General features: G+C 33.8%; 1 protein-coding gene across 1 annotated transcript in view; it reads left to right on the forward strand.

The window, feature by feature from the left end:
- Positions 1-18,423, forward strand: part of LOC133324061 (uncharacterized) — a 60,987-nt gene that overhangs the window by 26,313 nt on the left and 16,251 nt on the right. Inside the window, exons 11-12 of the mRNA XM_061532946.1 lie at positions 1,455-1,802; positions 1,929-2,123. Coding sequence (XP_061388930.1) covers positions 1,455-1,802; positions 1,929-2,123 — 543 coding nt within the window. The remainder of the gene's footprint in view (positions 1-1,454; positions 1,803-1,928; positions 2,124-18,423) is intronic.

Genomic DNA, 18,423 nt, shown 5'->3' on the forward strand with positions numbered 1-18,423 from the left:
AAAATTTGGAAATATGTCATCACTAATGAGGATTTTTATCATGTTGTTCTTTTACCCACCCTCAGCATTATGGCTAATGAGGAGGATATATACACTTCACTATGGCAAAAATGTGCTTCATCAAAATATTGGTGTTTCTTTGGACCAAATCTGTTTCAGAAAATTTGGAGTCGATTTACAATTGTCCGCTTTCCGATTGGAACCAAAATTTGTACAACCTCTTTTTTTACTTCGCCTAGATCAAGTCCAAAGATGACACCGATTGGTCCACTCCTTCTTGAAATTGTACTTTATTTAGTACCATTTAGTACTTTTCGTACATATAAGTAGAAATTTGCCAAAACTAACTACCAATATCCCAGTTCTATACTCTGACTGTAATGTTCAAATTTCTAGACTCCAACTCCATCCGTTGCCCCAAATTCAAATTGTACGTAATTTAGTACCATTTAGTACTTTTCGTGTACGTGAGTGCACCCTAACAAAACCACTTGCATAAATGGGTCCTACTTCTCAACACCGAATAGGGCTATACCGAAAGGTGGGGCAATATTGGCAATTTTTGGTGCGGAGATTTACTACCCAATCAGAAATCAAAAATTTGTTCAAAATCCTCGAAATATCGAAAATCGGGAGGGAAAAGTTATATGGGAGCTAAATCTCAAGATACACTGTTGTGTGGACAGCTGCTTAAAATATAAGCGATTATCCACAGATAAGCAAACATTTAAAAAAAAAATTTTTTTCGAAATATCGAAAACCGAAGGTAGCTTTATATGGTATTTTTTTGGTACAGAGATTTACTACCCAATAAGAATCCAAAATACCAAATTACAACCAATTCGATTGAAAAACGAGCCCAAAATCCTCATAATATCAAAAATCGGAACGTTGCGTTATATGAGGGCAACCTCGAAACTTAGATCAAAATTGATAATTTTTGGAAATCAGCAGAAATCAAAATATTAAATTATCGGGAGGAATCTCAAGGTACACTGTTGTGGGCAGCTGCTTTAAATATAAGCGATTATTCTAAAGTAGTTTATCTACAGATGAGCAACAAATTTTTAAAATTTTTTTCGAATTTTTTTTTTTTTTTTAACCAACAAAATTGTGTCAAATTCTTATATTAAGAATGTCACGGCCCTGCTACTCTTTACTACCTTTACAACAAAAATATAACAAAATGCATTTTGTCATAGAATGACATATGGAAAATGAAAAACCCAAATTTATCAAATGTCCCCCCTCTTCCTCTCATCAATCGCACACACATAACCACCCATCCACCTACACACACACAAACCAAAAATCTCAACATCATCATCATCCTCTTCAAACATTGTTATAATGGCTCAATAATTCAATATGGAATTACAATTTTTTACAACTTTTTTCCATTTTGTAAATTACCCCCTCTTCCCGAAAAAAATTCGATCCATCCATCCCTACAGCTACAGGCATTGGTATCATCAACGCCACCCTTATCCGTACCGACAACACCCACCCTACAATCAATACAATTACAAATGCAAAACGCTGCTGCTGCTGGTGGTGTTGGATCGGTTACCGGACCAATTGGTGGACCACCAGGTGCAGGAGGTGTTAATACTATTGGAGGTGGTGGACAAGCAACAACGACACCGTCACAAGATCCCGGTAGTCGTAGTCTGCAATCATTAATACAGGCAAATAACAATACATTGTCGACGGGACCAAGCACTTCGGCGGCAGCAGCTGCACAAAATGCCGCCGCCGCTGCTCAAAATGTGACACTGCAACAACAATTGCAACAGCAATCTGTCATGCAACAATCTTTGCAACAACAGCAGCAGCATCAGTCTCTGCAGCAGCAACAACAGCAGCAGCATCAACAACAATCATTGCAGCAGTCGCTGCAACAACAACATCAGCACCAGCAACAACAACAGTCTCTGCAACAACAGCAGCAACAACAGGGTAATAGTGTTGCCTCGGCCGCCATAGCCGCCCTAACCTCAACCCCAATGCCAACGGCCGCCGATATCAGCCTAATGCTGTCCATACTGAACACAACCGATGTTAGTCAATTGGCCAACTTGGATATCAATAAACTGGCCATGTACTTGGTTAGTATGAATAATGTAAATTTTCGTTCCAAATTTCTTGAATTCCGAATTCTTCTTCTACTTTTTAAGTTTTGAATTTATTTTTTTGATTCATTTTCGTTTATCGCTATTTTCATCATCATCATCATCTGTTGCTTTTCATATAAATTCATCATCATAATTATTTTTCTATCGATTTGAAGATCAAATACGGAATGCAATGAATAACATAATTAACAATTCCCACTGAACCCCATTAGGCCCTCTCTTTATGTTTTTTTGTTATTTTGAACATTTTGGTCAAATTTTCTCCGACCCAATTTACTGGAACTTGATATTTTTCGTGGTCGTAAAATCTCATATCAAAAATTTGGCAACATTATTCGACCTATAGGTATAGCTCCCATATAACGTTACCATCCGATTTTCGATATTTTAGGATTTTGGACAAGTTTTTCCATCGAGAATTGGCTGTAATATAATATTTTTCGTTCCGCTACCAAAAATTGTGCATATGCATACCAAAAATTAGGTAGCTCCCATATAACGACACTTTCCGAATTTCAATATTTGGGCATAACCCCTATATAAAGCCATCTTCCGATTTCCGATATTTTACGATTTTGTGAAAGTTTTCCATCGAGAATTGGCTGTAATATAATATTTTTCGTTCCGCTACCAAAAACTATGCATATCGGTATACCCTTTAATGTAGTTCCCATATAACGCCACCTTCCGATCTTCGATATTTTATGATTATGGTTGCATTTTTCAATCGATTTCACTGTAATTTGATATTTTGAGTTCTCAAAGAGTAGTAAATCTCCGTACCAAAAATCGTCAATGTTGTTCAACCTTTGGGAATATCTCCCCTTATGAGGGTACTTCCCGATTTTCGATATTTCTAGGATTATGGTTGCCTTTTTTAACCGATTTGTCCCTAATTTGATATTTTGATTTCTGATTGGGTAGAAAATCTTCCTGACAAAAATGTTCAATATTGGTCCACCTTGAGGTATAGCTCCCATATAACACTATCTTTCGATTTTCGATATTTTACGATTTTGGTCGCGTTTTTAAAACCAAATTGACTATAATTTGATATGATGAGTTCTCATTGGGCATGTAATTTGCCCACCTTTTGGTATAGCTCCCATTTAACATTACCTTCCGATTTTCGATATTTTAATCATTTTGGACAGCTTTCAACCGATTTGGCTGTGATTTGATATTTTGATTTCTGATTGTGTAGTAAATCTCCGTACCAAAAATTGTCAATATTGGTTCACCATTAGGCATAGCCCTCATATAAAACTATCCTTCCGATTTTCGATATTTTAGGATTTTGTGCTAGTTTTCCCATTTATGAATTTGCTGTAATTTAATATGTTGGGAACCGCGCTTGTGTAGCAATTATACCCACCAAAAAGTATACCAATCGGCATACCTTTAGATGTAGCTCTCATATAACGTTACCTTCCGATTTTCGATATTATGATAGTTTTTGCTGCTGATTACAATCGAATTAGGTGTAATTTGATATTTTGATTTCTGATTGAGTAGCAAATCTCTGTAACACAAATTTTGAGTATTGGTCCATTATTGGATAAAGCCCCCATATAACGCTATCTTCCGATTTTCGATCATTTGAGAACAAGTTTTTGCATCGAATTAGCTGTAATTTACTATTTTGGGATCCGCTTGTGTAGCAATTATACTTACCAAAAATTATGCATATCGGAGCATACATCTTGGTATGTGTAGCCTCCCATATAAATTTTCTACCGATTTTCAATTTTTTTTATTATTTTTGGCAACTTTTCCCATCGAATTGGTGGTTGCAACTTGATATTTTTATTTTCTGATTGAATAGAAAATCTACGTAATAAAAATTTTCAATATTCGTCCAATTTCAAAAATGCGCTGCGAACATAACCCCTTTTTTATTTTATTTTTTTTAATTAAATAATTTTTCTTCATTGCTGCCGACCATGTTATTCGTATGCATTTCGCCATCATTGCTTCATATACTATGCCATAAATTAATCTATTTTTTTTTAACTTCTAAAATTTGAAATTTTTTTAATCATCCTCTTTTTTTTTGCTTTATCTACATTTGATATATTTCTTATATTAAATTATATATTATTATATTTAATTATTATGTATACGAATTATATTCAAATTTAAATTAAGAAATATTTCAACAATTTTCTCGAGATGTAATATTGGAAAAAAATTGAATTTTTGTGATATGTAAAGTGTAATTAGAACCTTGAAATGTGACTCCTTAGTAGGACAATCTTTGTATATAAAATAGGCTTATTATGTATGACCCTCCTATTAATATGACAAAAAGACCTAAACATTTTTTTTATCGAATCGAATCTAAATGTAACCAGGGATTAACCCCTTTTTGTTCATGATGTATACAGGACGATACATTGTCCTCCTTTCATACTCATGAGCATGAGCAAAGCAAAATCAATTGATTTCGCGTCGTCTATTAATATCAAATACAAAACCAAAAAAAGAAACGAAATCTATTTATGCCTTAAAACAAAATACGACCAAGGCGGATGCCCTCTTAAATTTGTGTTTTCGATTTTATACTCTCCAACTACTATGATTCTACTTGTCACTTGCTCTCTCTCATTTAGACGAGGTTTTGTAAAACGCCTGCTCATTTGGAGGCAATGTTTTTTTTTTGGGTATTTTATTTTTCCTTTTCTTGCTATAATAGGTTAGGTTATTCTTAGTATATGAAACAATTTCCATATCTTACAAAGCCGCAGATTGATGTGCTCCTCTAAATGAGATGAAGGATATAAAACATTTACCAAAAAAAAAAAAAACAATTCACATTGCTGCCGACGACGACGAGTATGGCACAGCCACACGAATGTGTTGGGTATTAAAAATTCATAAAATAAGGATTCCAAAACGCACACTCACTCTATGTGGCAATTGCAATAGTTATTGTTATTGTTGTTTCTAGAATTTTCTCATTTCCCTTTTTCCAGCGACGTTGTCTGTCTTTTCATGTTGTGTAGACTGTGTCATTTCCAAAACTCGGAGGATATTATGACGGTGATGTACAATTGCTTTCTTCCATCTACTTCTCATTTCGTTCGATTCACCTTCCATCCATCCAATCCAAATGGATTTGTGAATAACGGGGACAAATCCATTTGAAATATGTTGAATTTATAATTATAACAAAAAACACCCCATTCGCCCCACCACGTTTATGCCAAAAAGAAGCTAAGGTCCTTTCCTTTTTACTGCTACTTCTCTTTATCATTTCGACCGACTATTGTTTGTGTGTGTGTGTACGTGAGTTGACTTTCCAAAAAGGCTAAAACTGATTCCTTTGGTTATTGTTGTTGTTTTAGTTTATATGGGGCATTTGGCATACTATTTTACAGATGGTGTGGAGAGGGTCCTCATAATGACTTCATACGAGGCCGGTTCGGAAAATTCTTAGCCTAGCATCAAAAGCACGATATAAACAGAAAATAGTTAAGTGTTTTGCAAACTCCCATCTCTGTTATAAGCTCAAGTTAAATCTTGTTTCGATCTGGAAACTTCTTCATATTGATACAGGTGATCAAAAAAGACGCATCCGCAATTTTTTTCAATGGAAAAATTAGAAATGCGTGCTTTCATTGTAAAAAAATTACGGGATGCCTCTATTGTGAACACCTGTTTCTATATGAAGGAGTTGCTAGGCTAAGAACTTTCCGAACAGCCCTCATATGATGCCATTCCGAGCAACACTTAACATGTTTGCTGTTTATACCGCACTTTTTGTGCTAGGCTAAGAACTTTCAGAACTGCCTTCGTAATAGAATACTCCACGTGTACACATTTCATTCGCCTCCACGTGTGTAAGGCGAATGAAATGTGTTTTTATACCCTTCACCACACAGTGTGCTGACTATTATGGCTTTGTGCATATGTTTGTAACAGGCAAAAGGAATCGACATACACCCATGGTTCCTTTGGGAGAATATGCATAGAATCACATAGACCCATGGTTTCTTTGGGTGAATATGCTATGCATAGAATCACTTTCTGAGGCGATTTATGCATGTCCGTTCGTCCGTCCGTACGGCCATGTATTCTTGAGAGCAAATTACTGATCACATTTATTATCCGATTTGGACGAAATTTGGCACAGATCATTTATTTGGCCCAAGAACTGCCCCAATTGAAATTGAAGAAAGTCGGTTCAAATTTAGATATAGCTATCATATGAAGTTCCGTCCTATTTTATGGAAATGGTCCCTATATATCTTTCGATTTGCACGAAATTTGGCACTGCGTACTGAATTGAGTTTAGAATGATGTGTGTTCAGTTTCGTGAAAATCGATACAGATTTCGATATAGCTGCCATATATATTTTCGTTCGATTTTTAGTAAATGGCGGAAAAATCTCATTCGATTTGTGCGAAATTTGTCAAAGCGTACTGAATTAAATCTAGAATGATGTATATTCAGTTTCGTGAAAATTGTTTCAAAATTCAATATAGCTGTCATATATATTTTCTTCTGATTTTTAGTAAATGGCACACCATGGAGTCAAATTTAGGTCCATTGAAACAAAATTTTGCGCAACTTATTAACCTAACGTATGACAAGTTTCTTTTAAATCGGTTCAGATTTTATATATATATATATATATATATATAGCATATATACGTATGCCAAGCACTGAAGTTGTCAAGTTTTGTTGAAATCGATTCCGATTTCGATATAGCTATTTCATCCGATTTTTAGTAAATGGCCCACCAGAGGGTCAAATTAAGCCAATTCGCAAAACAATTTGCACAACGCAGTGAAGTTAGGATAGCCTAATGTGTGCCAAGTTTTGTTGAAATCGATTCAGATTTGGATATAGCTCCCATATATAGATTCTTCCGATTTTGAGTAAAGGATGCACAAGAGGGCCAAATTTAGGCCATTTTAAGATAAATGGTGTCTGTTCTATCCTCTACACGATGTTGTACATATGAGCATCTCTTGTATGTAGCCAAAGTGGTGAAGAGTATCATATAGTCGGTTCCCTACCGATACTTGATCTTTCCTTACTGGTTTTTATAATGTATATAAATTCAAATTTGAAACAAATTTTCGCAACATCTATTATATTTACCAGGCCTAGATCAAGTCCGATGATGAGATTTGTAAATCTAATTTAAAGCGAATTTAATTGACCCATTTAATCAACATTAAATCCGAAACCTCTTTGATAAAAACATACACCTTATATAAAAAGTGAATAATAAAATCTGTGTGTAATTCCGACGACGAGGGAATATATAGCTGTTGTTGACTAAATACCCTGAAAGATAAATGGATTCAATATGTTTTTTCTGAAGCAACCTCTTACGTAAATTAGCCGCCAAATCTGTTAAAAAATTTGATTAAAATTTCTAACTCAAAAAACGCACACTTTCAATGCACATCGAGAAATCCCCACCCTCCTCTCCGCTGCCCATATTCAATTTGCTAACAAATTTATTTAAATGGAATATTCAAAAAAATTAATACCAATTGAATAATTACCAAAAAACACCCAACACCTTCAATTCCCTTTTCAAAAGGAAAAAACAAAAACTCCATCACACATTCAAAACCACCTCTCAAACCACGATACAAGGATAACAGAGAGAAAAAGTTAGAGAGAGAATGGAAATGTATAATAATGACAAGAAGAACACCAACAAAAGCCTAAAATTTATGATTTCAATAAAAAAAATCCTTCGAACTTTTACATTTTGGCGTAAAACCGAATGAACGAACGAATGGCCAACCAACCAACTGCTAACTAAAAATACATTGCACCCCTTTGTCGTCGTCTTGTTCTTCTGCAGCTTGTGTGTGCTTGTTCCTATTTTTTGTGTCTAATCGAAAAAGTACAGTCATCATCATGAGTGCCATCGTACTCCTTATTTTTACCTACCCCTACTACCTATCTAACTACCAACGAATCAACCAAAAACACCAACACCCTTCCCATCGCCGTTTCTTGTGTGGAATTTTTCATAACGTCGTGGTGGCGTACATTGGCAGCAAACAAAATCCTACAACAACAACAAATGAAAAATAATAACAACAACAAATTTTGTATAGAGAATGGGAGAAAAAACTTAAACACATTAGTTGACAATTATCAACGTCATTTCATTTACATCATCATCCGAACAACTGGAGAAATGAACGCCCTCCGGCCCGCCAACCAGCCAAAGTCAAAATAGTAGCTGCTCTGAAGGACGATTGGTAATGGCGGCGATACTGTCGATAATGATGATGATGATGAGAAGAACGATGCCAGGCTTCATTTTACGGCTAAATCCAGAAAGACTCAAATACAACCAACACCAACACTTATAAAAGGTCGGAACATAAACTAAGATTTATTCAATATTGTGTAAAAACAACAACAAAAAACAAAATCAGAAGAAATATTTTCAATGAATCCTCAAATGAAATGTAATGAAAAAAATATTCACACAAACAGAGGCATAAGAAAAATCGCAAAAAAAAATCACCACCAAAATTGGATGGATGGCTGGCTGGTTGGTTGACACCCCAAAACACCCAAACGCATACAACGGAGTAACACACACTTCTTCGGCCAGTATCCACCCTGAAGGAAATGTGGGCTGTTTAGTATCCCTTTTGTCAACTATTGTGGCGACATGCTTAACACATGTCTACATATCATGTAATAATAAGAAAAAGAAGAAGCATTGCATATGTTATGCTTCTTCTTATTTGTCTTTCATTAGAAAAAATGTTTGACGGCGGTAGACAGACATATTGATTAAACACAGGAGTTTAAAGTGATTAAACGCAATTAGATAATTAATATAATTGAAAACAGAAAACAAAATAGGAGCAGGAGAAATTATAAAAAAGTACTAGTAAAATATGTGACCTTATGTCTATATGTATATACAAACTATTGACTATTGACTTATTGACACGGTCAGTAGGTGTCAGAATGACAAGCACATTAAATGTCAATACTATGTTGGGTATATGCATGATGCAATAATATGGTGATGTATCAAAACAAAAACCTTTGTTTTTGTCCCGACTATCTGTCAAATTTTTCCTTATAATATTTCACATGCTTGGCAACATTGCACATCGAATTCAAGTAGAAATTACACGCTTTTGACAGTTAATCAAGACATCATCTGAGTTAAATGGACTACCTATTTCTTGTGCCATGGGTATATGCACAATAATAATGGTGATAATGTCAACAGTAAGTCAGTAGTGATTTACTACAGAACATTTCCTACAGGGTAAAGCAAAAAGATATCCATTTTGCCAAGACTGTGAAATATTTGTTCGCTGCTTCCACAGAAACACACACACACAAATGTCCTTTTTAGGGCGGGCAGGCAGGCATGACGGACAGACATTAAGTCAGTTAGTGGGCTGGATATAGAATTGAAGGAAATCAACAAGCCAATATGCACCGTCGTGCAAATCGTTTTATATGTATGTAGATGGATTGTTTTCAGAAGAGAAAGAAGAAGAAGAATACAAACCAACAGCAGAGGCTGAATGGTAAAGGAGGTCAAATATGTGGCTATTCGGCACGATTGATGTTCGTTATTATACAATGAAGGATGCGGCAGCACATTTACGATTGTCTTTTTTATACCATCCACCATCGTATAGATGGTATATTAATTTTCGACCCCATATATATATATATTCTTGATCATCTTGACGGTCTAAGCATGCCCGTCTGTCTGATGTAAGCATTCTAGCCTGAATTGAGATTGATCGCAGAAAGTCGTCTTTTGTCTGCAGGCAAATCTAGTTCGAAGATGAACTGTATCGGTCCACGTTTCGACATATAGCCATATAAGTACACCCCAATTTTCCCTATTTTGGGGGTTTTGAGCGAGTTTTTCAACCAAATCCGCTGAAATTTTAATATATTCCCACTTTTACCCCCAATTTTCTGTATTTGGGGTTCTCCTAATCCGCTGAATTTTGGTACGTTTGGTTTCTATTGGGAAGCAAATCTCTCCACAAAAAATAAATATAGACCCCTTTTTCTAATAGCCCCCATATAACGGTAACACCCAATTTTTAGTTTTTGCGAAATTTTGACCGCATTTTTCGACCGAATTGGCTGCAATTTAGTGAAATTAAAAATAGATTCATTTTTTCCGGAAGACCCCAAATAAGGGCACCCCCCAATTTTCCGTATTTTGGGGTTCTTGAGCGGGTTTTTCAACCAAATCCACCGAAATTTGATACATTTCGTTTTTATTGGGAAGCAAATCTCTCTACTAAAAATTATAAATATTGGTCCACTTTTTCTGGTAGCCCACATTTAACGGAATCCCCATTTTCTTTATTTTGAGATTCTTCAGATCGTTTTTTAGCCGAATTGGCGGTTATTTAGTATTTTGAGTTGTCAATGGGTTGGGGGTAGCCCCCATATAAGGGTACCCCCATTTTCGATATTATGGGATTCTTGAGCCTGGTTTTCAACCGAATTCGCTGTAATATGGTACATTGGGTTCTTATTGTTTGCCAAAATTTCTCCAATAAAAATTATAAATATAGGTCAACTTTTTCTGGTAGCCTCATATAACGGTACTATACATTAAAAAGGTGTTTTAAACCCCGTTTTGGCAAAATCATTAACTATGATGTAATTTAAAGGAATCGATAAACTGTTACCGGCGATACTACTCTTTTAAATAATGTCAATCGATCAGCGTACCTCTTCTTCTTATTTTATGTCAAAAGACATTATAGGCATCCTTTTTTATTTATTCTCATTTTATGCATGCCCTTATATATGGATTTGTTTTTTTTTAGACCTGTCATTTCTTACAATTGTCCTTTATACAGAATTCCATGCAATGATTTTTCTTTATTTCAACTCTCCATCTTTATCTCATCCCATTTAGATAAACCTCTACAGTCATCTTGACCTGATTAATTATTTGTACGCTCTCCTCTATATAGCTGTCGTTCTATCTCTCTCTCCCTCTTTTGCAAGGAAGAATGATATGTCACGTTATCGTAACATTTCATTCTACTTGCTTCTTTGTTAGTTGGAGGATTGACAAAATGTCAGGCTTAAAAATGATTTAATAGCACCCATTGAACCGAATTCTAATGAAAACCAACCACCTTTTCCCATTTACATTTGACATTGCTACTCTCTTACCAAAAAAATTAAATAAAATCATTCTCTCTCAACAACAACAAAAACTACAAATATAATTTTCCAGTTATGCTCGGTCTTGGTCTATCATTATTATTATGATTGCTCTTCTTGTGTTCCGTTAAAACTGTACAGTACAGTGCACACACACTCTCACCAAACATTATCATTATCATCGTCGTCATCAATGTACTTCCTCTCTTTTCTTTGATTTGAAAAATCACAGGTCCTGTTTTCCTTTCTGTGTTTGTTGTTGTTGTTGAATTGAGGAGGAATAAAATAAATATTGTCTGAACCGAAATTTGTCGTCGGTTTTTCCTTTTGTTTGTAATTAAATTTTCTTTTCGCCACCGCCGCCGCCCCTATGTACATTCACACACACACACACCCTAACACAAAACAAACATTGACGGCGGCGGCTGCTGCAACAGCATTACTAGACGGCGGCAAATCTCCCACCAAATAGTATAATGTAAAGAGAACACAATAAAACAAAATTGTGCGCACAATTTTGTCCTTTGCGTGTTATTACAAAAACAAAGCAATTTAAAGGAAACGTTTATCTAAAACAAACTCTTTTTAATAGGAAATCACCTTCTGTACATGTACAGTGTATAACAAAAATATTTTTATAACACAACCATATGTTTCTCTCTCACTCTCTCTCTCTCTTAGACTCTGTTTACATCAAGTGTATTTGACAGATGTTCAAAAGAAATAAAAACGAATGGAAATTATGACAAAATGATACATTTTAAGGATTTTTAAACTTTAAAATTTTGCAATATATCTAGTATTTGCCGAGAAAAATTGTCCTTATGAAAATTCTCAAAAATATATTCGCACAGAAGCAGCTGTCTGTGCCAGGTCAGGAACTTTTCATTGTCAAGTATAAATTAATGATAGAAAAATAATTATTTTTATTAAAAAATGATTCAAAAATTTAATCTCAGAGATGGAAAATTCAATAGAAATGAATTTTTTAGACACATAGGGTGTGTTCGATAATAAAAACAATTTATTTGATTTTAACGCATACAAAAAATTAGTTTACATTTTATTCCAATGAAATTAGTCAACAAAATTATCGTTATGAAATTGTCAAAATGAAGTGACACAGAAACATCTGTGGGTTCCAGGGATGTAGATTTACATTGTCAAGTATAAATTAATGATAGAAAAATAATTCAAAATATTTTTTATTAAAAAAAATGTAGAGATGGAAAAATTTATATGATTTTTAGGCACATTGGGTGTGTTTGATAATAAAAATAATTCATTTAATTTTTTCCCGACCAAAATAGGAGATTTTATGTAAATATTTTTTTTTTCAATGTAATTGACTAAAATGTACATGCACCACCAGTGCTGGGAATTTTTCATTGTATTGATATAGAAAAAAAATTATTTTTTTTATGAAATTCGATTTCATTTAAATAAACTTATGGAAGAATCAACTATTATCAAAAACTCAGAGATGGAAACTTTAATTTCGCCATAGAATGGAAAATCAAATCCCAGAGATGGATAATTCAATATTAATAATTATTTTAGACACATTCGATTTGTTCAATAATTAAAAGAATTTTTTTAAAGGTTTTTATTTATGAACATTTTGACTAAAAATGGAAATATTTTTATGCCCCAGGGATGGGAATTTTTCATGTAGCCAATTAAAGATTTTAATCACATTATTTTCATAATTTCTTTTAATATTTTACTTGTATAATCGACAAAATATTAAATCTTGATATTATTCAATCCCGGCGCTGGGAGTTTTTAACATCACCATGCTTATACGAATTTGGATTTCGAAGCCAAAATCAATATATAATGATTTTTTTAAACAGATATGGAAATGTATTGCAGTATATATTTCCAAAATATTATTAGTCCCACATTTAAAACAGGTCCTGTTCCAAGGTTGATATTTTTAAATTGTTTTAAATGATTTATTTTTTTTTCAAAAAAGAAAATTTTATTTTTTTAAATAAAATTAATAAATACCCCTTTTCCATCTCTGCCACTATCAATGACCATTTAAAAATTCCAAAGAATATCCTTTTAATTTACCAATACCATGGTGGGATGACCATATCATCCATATACCTTTTGTATTCTGTCATGTCCTTACCAGTCATACATCATGATGAAAATTGACATTTCAAATGAATTACGTACGTACACACTCACGCACACATAGACATCTATAATTTTACATATATTTCATTCTGCGGCATGGGCCGCCAAACAATCGAATTCTACTCTAGGGGTTGGTAGCTAGGCCTGTACTAAATTAAAACGAATGTTATGGCTATCACACAGACACACACACATATACTCTTGACCATTCAAATAATATTTTTATTTTGCATATGGACAAGTGAACGTCTTTCTGACATTACGGTGTACAAAATGTTGTTGGATTTGTGTATTCTGTTGGAAGGTAGGCCTAAACGTTTTATGTCTATGCCTTTAAAAAAGGGTTAGGCATCAGAGATGGAAATTTTTTAGTGCAAGGGCAGATGTTTCATTAATTATATATATTTTTATTGTTCTTGGAAATTTCCAGTAGAATCTGCATGAAATATAGATATTTAAATTATTTCCTTTAAAATTTTGACAAAAAAATTTTAATTATTTAAAATTTAAAGAAAATACGGAAAATAAAAATAAAATAATTGTACCACAGAAATATTTTCAATATATTCCTTAAATTATTTCCAATTTTATTATTTTTTGTAAATTTCAATTAAAAAATTATTTAATTATTAAAAATTGTATTTTTTAATTATCAAAATTGTATTTTTTGTTAATAATTAAGTAAAACCCATAATTATACGCATTTCCAATATTTATTTTCAATTGCAGTAATTAGTTGCAATAATGTCTATTTTTTATTAATCCACCTTTGAATTTTCCATTTAAATTGATTTTTTACCCCTTTGTCATTTGTATTAATTAAACATTCCCATCTCTGTGTTTGTTATTACACACATGAAACACATACACATCCATCGCTGAAGCCTAGCTTCACTTGTAAATCATTACCTTCGTTGTTGGTGTTGTATTTGTCTGGGAACGAAACATTTCACAATCAAATGAAAAAGGATTTAAATCATCTAAAATTAATACCCATCTCTCTCTCTCCCTTTGTGTCAAATAAAAAAATGGCAACAAATATGGTAAGGCTAGAATAAGCCAATATTATATTTTTTGGTTTATACTATAAGAAGAAGTATAGCAACAACAACAAAAAAACACAAGGTTTAAAATAATACAAAGAAAAAATAAATTACCCATGTACACCATGTGTATATTTATTGCTGTAATTAAGCCTCTCTCTCTATCATCTCTGTGGTGTATTTACCATTGAGCCTCTCTCATGGCATAACTGTCTCAACACACACTCTCTCTCTCTCTGTTTATATTTATTTCGTTTTCAATAAACATTGATTACTCAGCTGCTGCCGCGGCTAATGCTGATGATTATTGGTAATGTTAGTGTCGTAACGTAACGTAACGTAACTAATATGTACGTAAACCTAATGTAAGTTCAACGTCGTATGTCCCCCCTTCACTGATATATTATTTTTTCTATCACGAAGAGGCATGCTAATAATCATGATAGGATATGATGGTGGTGGTACTACTTTGGGATTTTGATTGGGATTGCAAATGAAGATGATGTGCTTGGTTGGTGTTGTTGTTATTATTGTTGCTGTGTTTAGATTTATGCCACACACCGTCCGTCAGTCGGTGGCGTTGTTGTTGTTCGGTGTGCTCTGCTCCATCTTGACAAAGAAGCCAAACAGCATAGCATTTTTTTACGTGTTTTTACCATTATTGTCTTTGACTTGGAAATTGAACACCACTCTCTCCATTGTATAACATAAAACAAACACACACACATACATACACATACTGGGTTACAATGACAGTTCTTCTTGAATGTACGTACGTACATTAAGTACCACATACTTACTACATGTGCCTGCCTGTTTGTTTGTTCGCTAGCTCACTCATACCCATATCTAAATGACAAGAACAGCAACAACAACAAGGGCATAAACTACTACCATACAACAAAGAAGAAAGAATCAACGACTACAGCGGAGACGACGACGTTTATCTCTCTTGTGCATAACGCGCTGTGCTCATTATTTGTTTGAGCGCCGCGCTGTAAAGTTGTGAAAATTTTTCAATTCATTAAAACGACGGTCGACGATTTCTGTTTTGTTGTGTGTGCGACGGGACGACGCGGATTTGTGTGAACAAGAAAAGGCAGAAAAAAATCGGCAGGCTAATACAAAATGGGATAACAACAAACTACCAAAAAAAGCAAAAACAACAACAAAAAAGGAATACTAATAAAAAATCAAATCGAAGAAATATGGAATAATAGCAAGCCAATAACAAAAACACCAACAACAAATGAAAGACAAAGAATTTCGTTTTAGAATAAGAAGAAGTAAAGAAAAAGTTGTAGAACCACCAGTAGGCATATATCTCCATATCCCTACTAACCAATCAGCTAGCTTCTAAAAAATAAAGGAAGCAACTTAACCAACATTTATGCCGCTGCTTCTTCTTCCTTGTCGTCGTTGTTGTCTACTTTATTGTTGTCCCAAAACAACACACGAAGAAGAAGGAGAATTTCACACGGGCGGCAGAGAGTGCAAAGTGCTGAACCACGAAGGAAAAAAATACATAAAACAAGAAGCAGCATAACATTCTTTGAACTCCTCTTCTTCTAAAAAAACGAAAGCAAGCAATCATCATCTCTAGTCGTCGCCTGACGCGCATCGTTGTCATTGTGTTAAGCGCGCGTGTGTGTGTTTTGTGTGTGTGAGTGGTTTTGTTTTTTTAATTTCTTGTTCAATTAAAACGAAAAAAAGAAATGCAAATAATAATTGAAAATTAATTAAATGTGCAAAAGTAATAATAATACAACAAAAATAAATGTGTGAAACTAAGAAGCAATAATAATAAGAGCAACAACAAACAACCAATTTAAAACAAAACCAATCAAACAGCGCCAGTCCGAGCAAAGCTGAACAAGCAAGCAACTACTGTTAATTTAAAACGCACCTGTGATGTCTTACAATTATTAATTGTTGTTAATGAAAAAACAACAACAACAAGAAAAAATAATTAAACCTTATAATTTATAAGCAAAAAAAGCTTCTTTTACCAACCCAAGCATGTGTAAATTTGTGTTGTGACAAATTTTAATAAAAAAAAATCCCTCAAATAGTACACCGCCACATAGATGTACAGCAAACAAACAAAATGGAAATAATTAAACCAATGGATTTTAGCAGTTTTACTGCTTTCTGTGAGCATTTAAACAAGCTATCATCATCCTCATCGAACTCGACGACAAATCTAACATCAAATACAACAACAACAATGGCGGTGACAGCCGCCGCCGCCACCACTATGCCATCAACTCCATCTTCTTCACCTTCGACAATAATAGCAACGGCAACAACAACGCCATCACCGACGCCGCCATTGTCATCATCATCGCCACCACCATCGTCAGCATTAACAACAACAACTATAACCAATAATAATAGTATCAGCGACGACCACCATACCACTACTCCAACGCCTCAGATAAATGGCACAATTTATTTAGAGGTAAAACAAATGAAGAAAAAAAGGAATAGCAAAAGAACAGATTTACTAAATCACAACAACAACCTCCCTACCAAAAAATTATTATTATTTTTTAAATAATAACAGATGAAAAAAGATTGTATGGTGTGAAGAGGAAGGAAGAGGGAGGGGGTACACACACGATTTTATCTTTCTCTTTTTACTTGTCCGTTGTCTTATTATAATTTATGCTTAATAATCAATCGCGCATACACATTTGCCACTTGATTAATTTTTTTCTTCTTCTTCTTGCCACTCTTGTTGTTCTTCTGATTTTGCTCATTACACATTGTATTCGGTTGATTGGTCATGTTTTTTTTTGTCATCGGCTGGCTGTTTAATTTCAATGTTGTTTTTTTATTTATTTTATCTTCTACTTGTACTTATTTTCTTGTTGTTGTTTATTCACATAACCAATACTCTTTTGTGGTGCATCTCCATTTCTAATCGAATAGCTGTCATTTGATGCGCTCTTCTCTCTCTCTCTTTGATGAGGCTTTCTCTTTCTATCACCATCATCATCAGATGACAAGCCATAACCAATAGAGAGAGCGAAAGAGTACTCTTCAGGGCTGCCATATTTGCCGATTTATCGGCATTTTGACGATTTTTCACTCTAAAAATGGAAAATGCCGATTTTCCGATTTTTGCCTCAAAATTGCCGATATTTCAACAATCGACAAAAATTGTCTAACTTTTTAATTTAATACGGCGTTACCATACAAACATATAAAATTGGCAGCTTTAATCATTATAACTATCGACGACTCGCCGCAGCCGTTTTCAATGGCTTAGAAATCTGCATTGTTTGACAGCATTGTACTCTGTCTAGTTTACATTTTACATCGAATGAGGCAAATCTTTAGACTCCGAGTTTAGGGAGTTAAACTTTCTGAATTTTGAAGAAATTTTTGAAAATGCAGAATATAATTTAAAAAGTTTTTGGAAAAAAATTTCCGACTCCAATTTAGCTTTTCCAGTTTTGTCTAAATTTGTACAAAGAATTATGGTTCTTGCATAGATCTACATTTTTTGTAGATAAATGAATCTTTTATGTTATTTTTTTATACAGAATTGAATTTGTTATCTTTTTTTTAGTGTAATAAAAAAGTATTGATTTGTTATAAACCAAAAAAATATGAATTTACTTATAAATTATATGCTTCCGATTTTTTGCCGATTTTTTAAAATACAAATGCCGATTATGCCGATTTTTTTCTGAAAAATTGACGATTTTTCATGAAATTTATCTGGCAGCACTGGTACTCTTTTGTTTGGTAGATGGTGAAGTAAACAGCAACGTCAAATCAGCCGTTTGGGTATTTTTTTAAAGCCGGCTGCTGCTGCCGACGACGTTGACAAAAAAACAAGCACCAACAACAATGATGATAATACAGACGACGACGTCTGTATTATGTTTATTACAATTGTGTAAATTATTTGAAATAATTTTT

The sequence above is a fragment of the Musca vetustissima genome, unplaced genomic scaffold, assembly GCF_032173495.1.
Source record: "Musca vetustissima isolate MV318-11 ecotype Yass unplaced genomic scaffold, APGP_CSIRO_Mvet_v1 utg9295, whole genome shotgun sequence".
Classification (NCBI taxonomy): Eukaryota; Metazoa; Arthropoda; class Insecta; order Diptera; family Muscidae; genus Musca; species Musca vetustissima.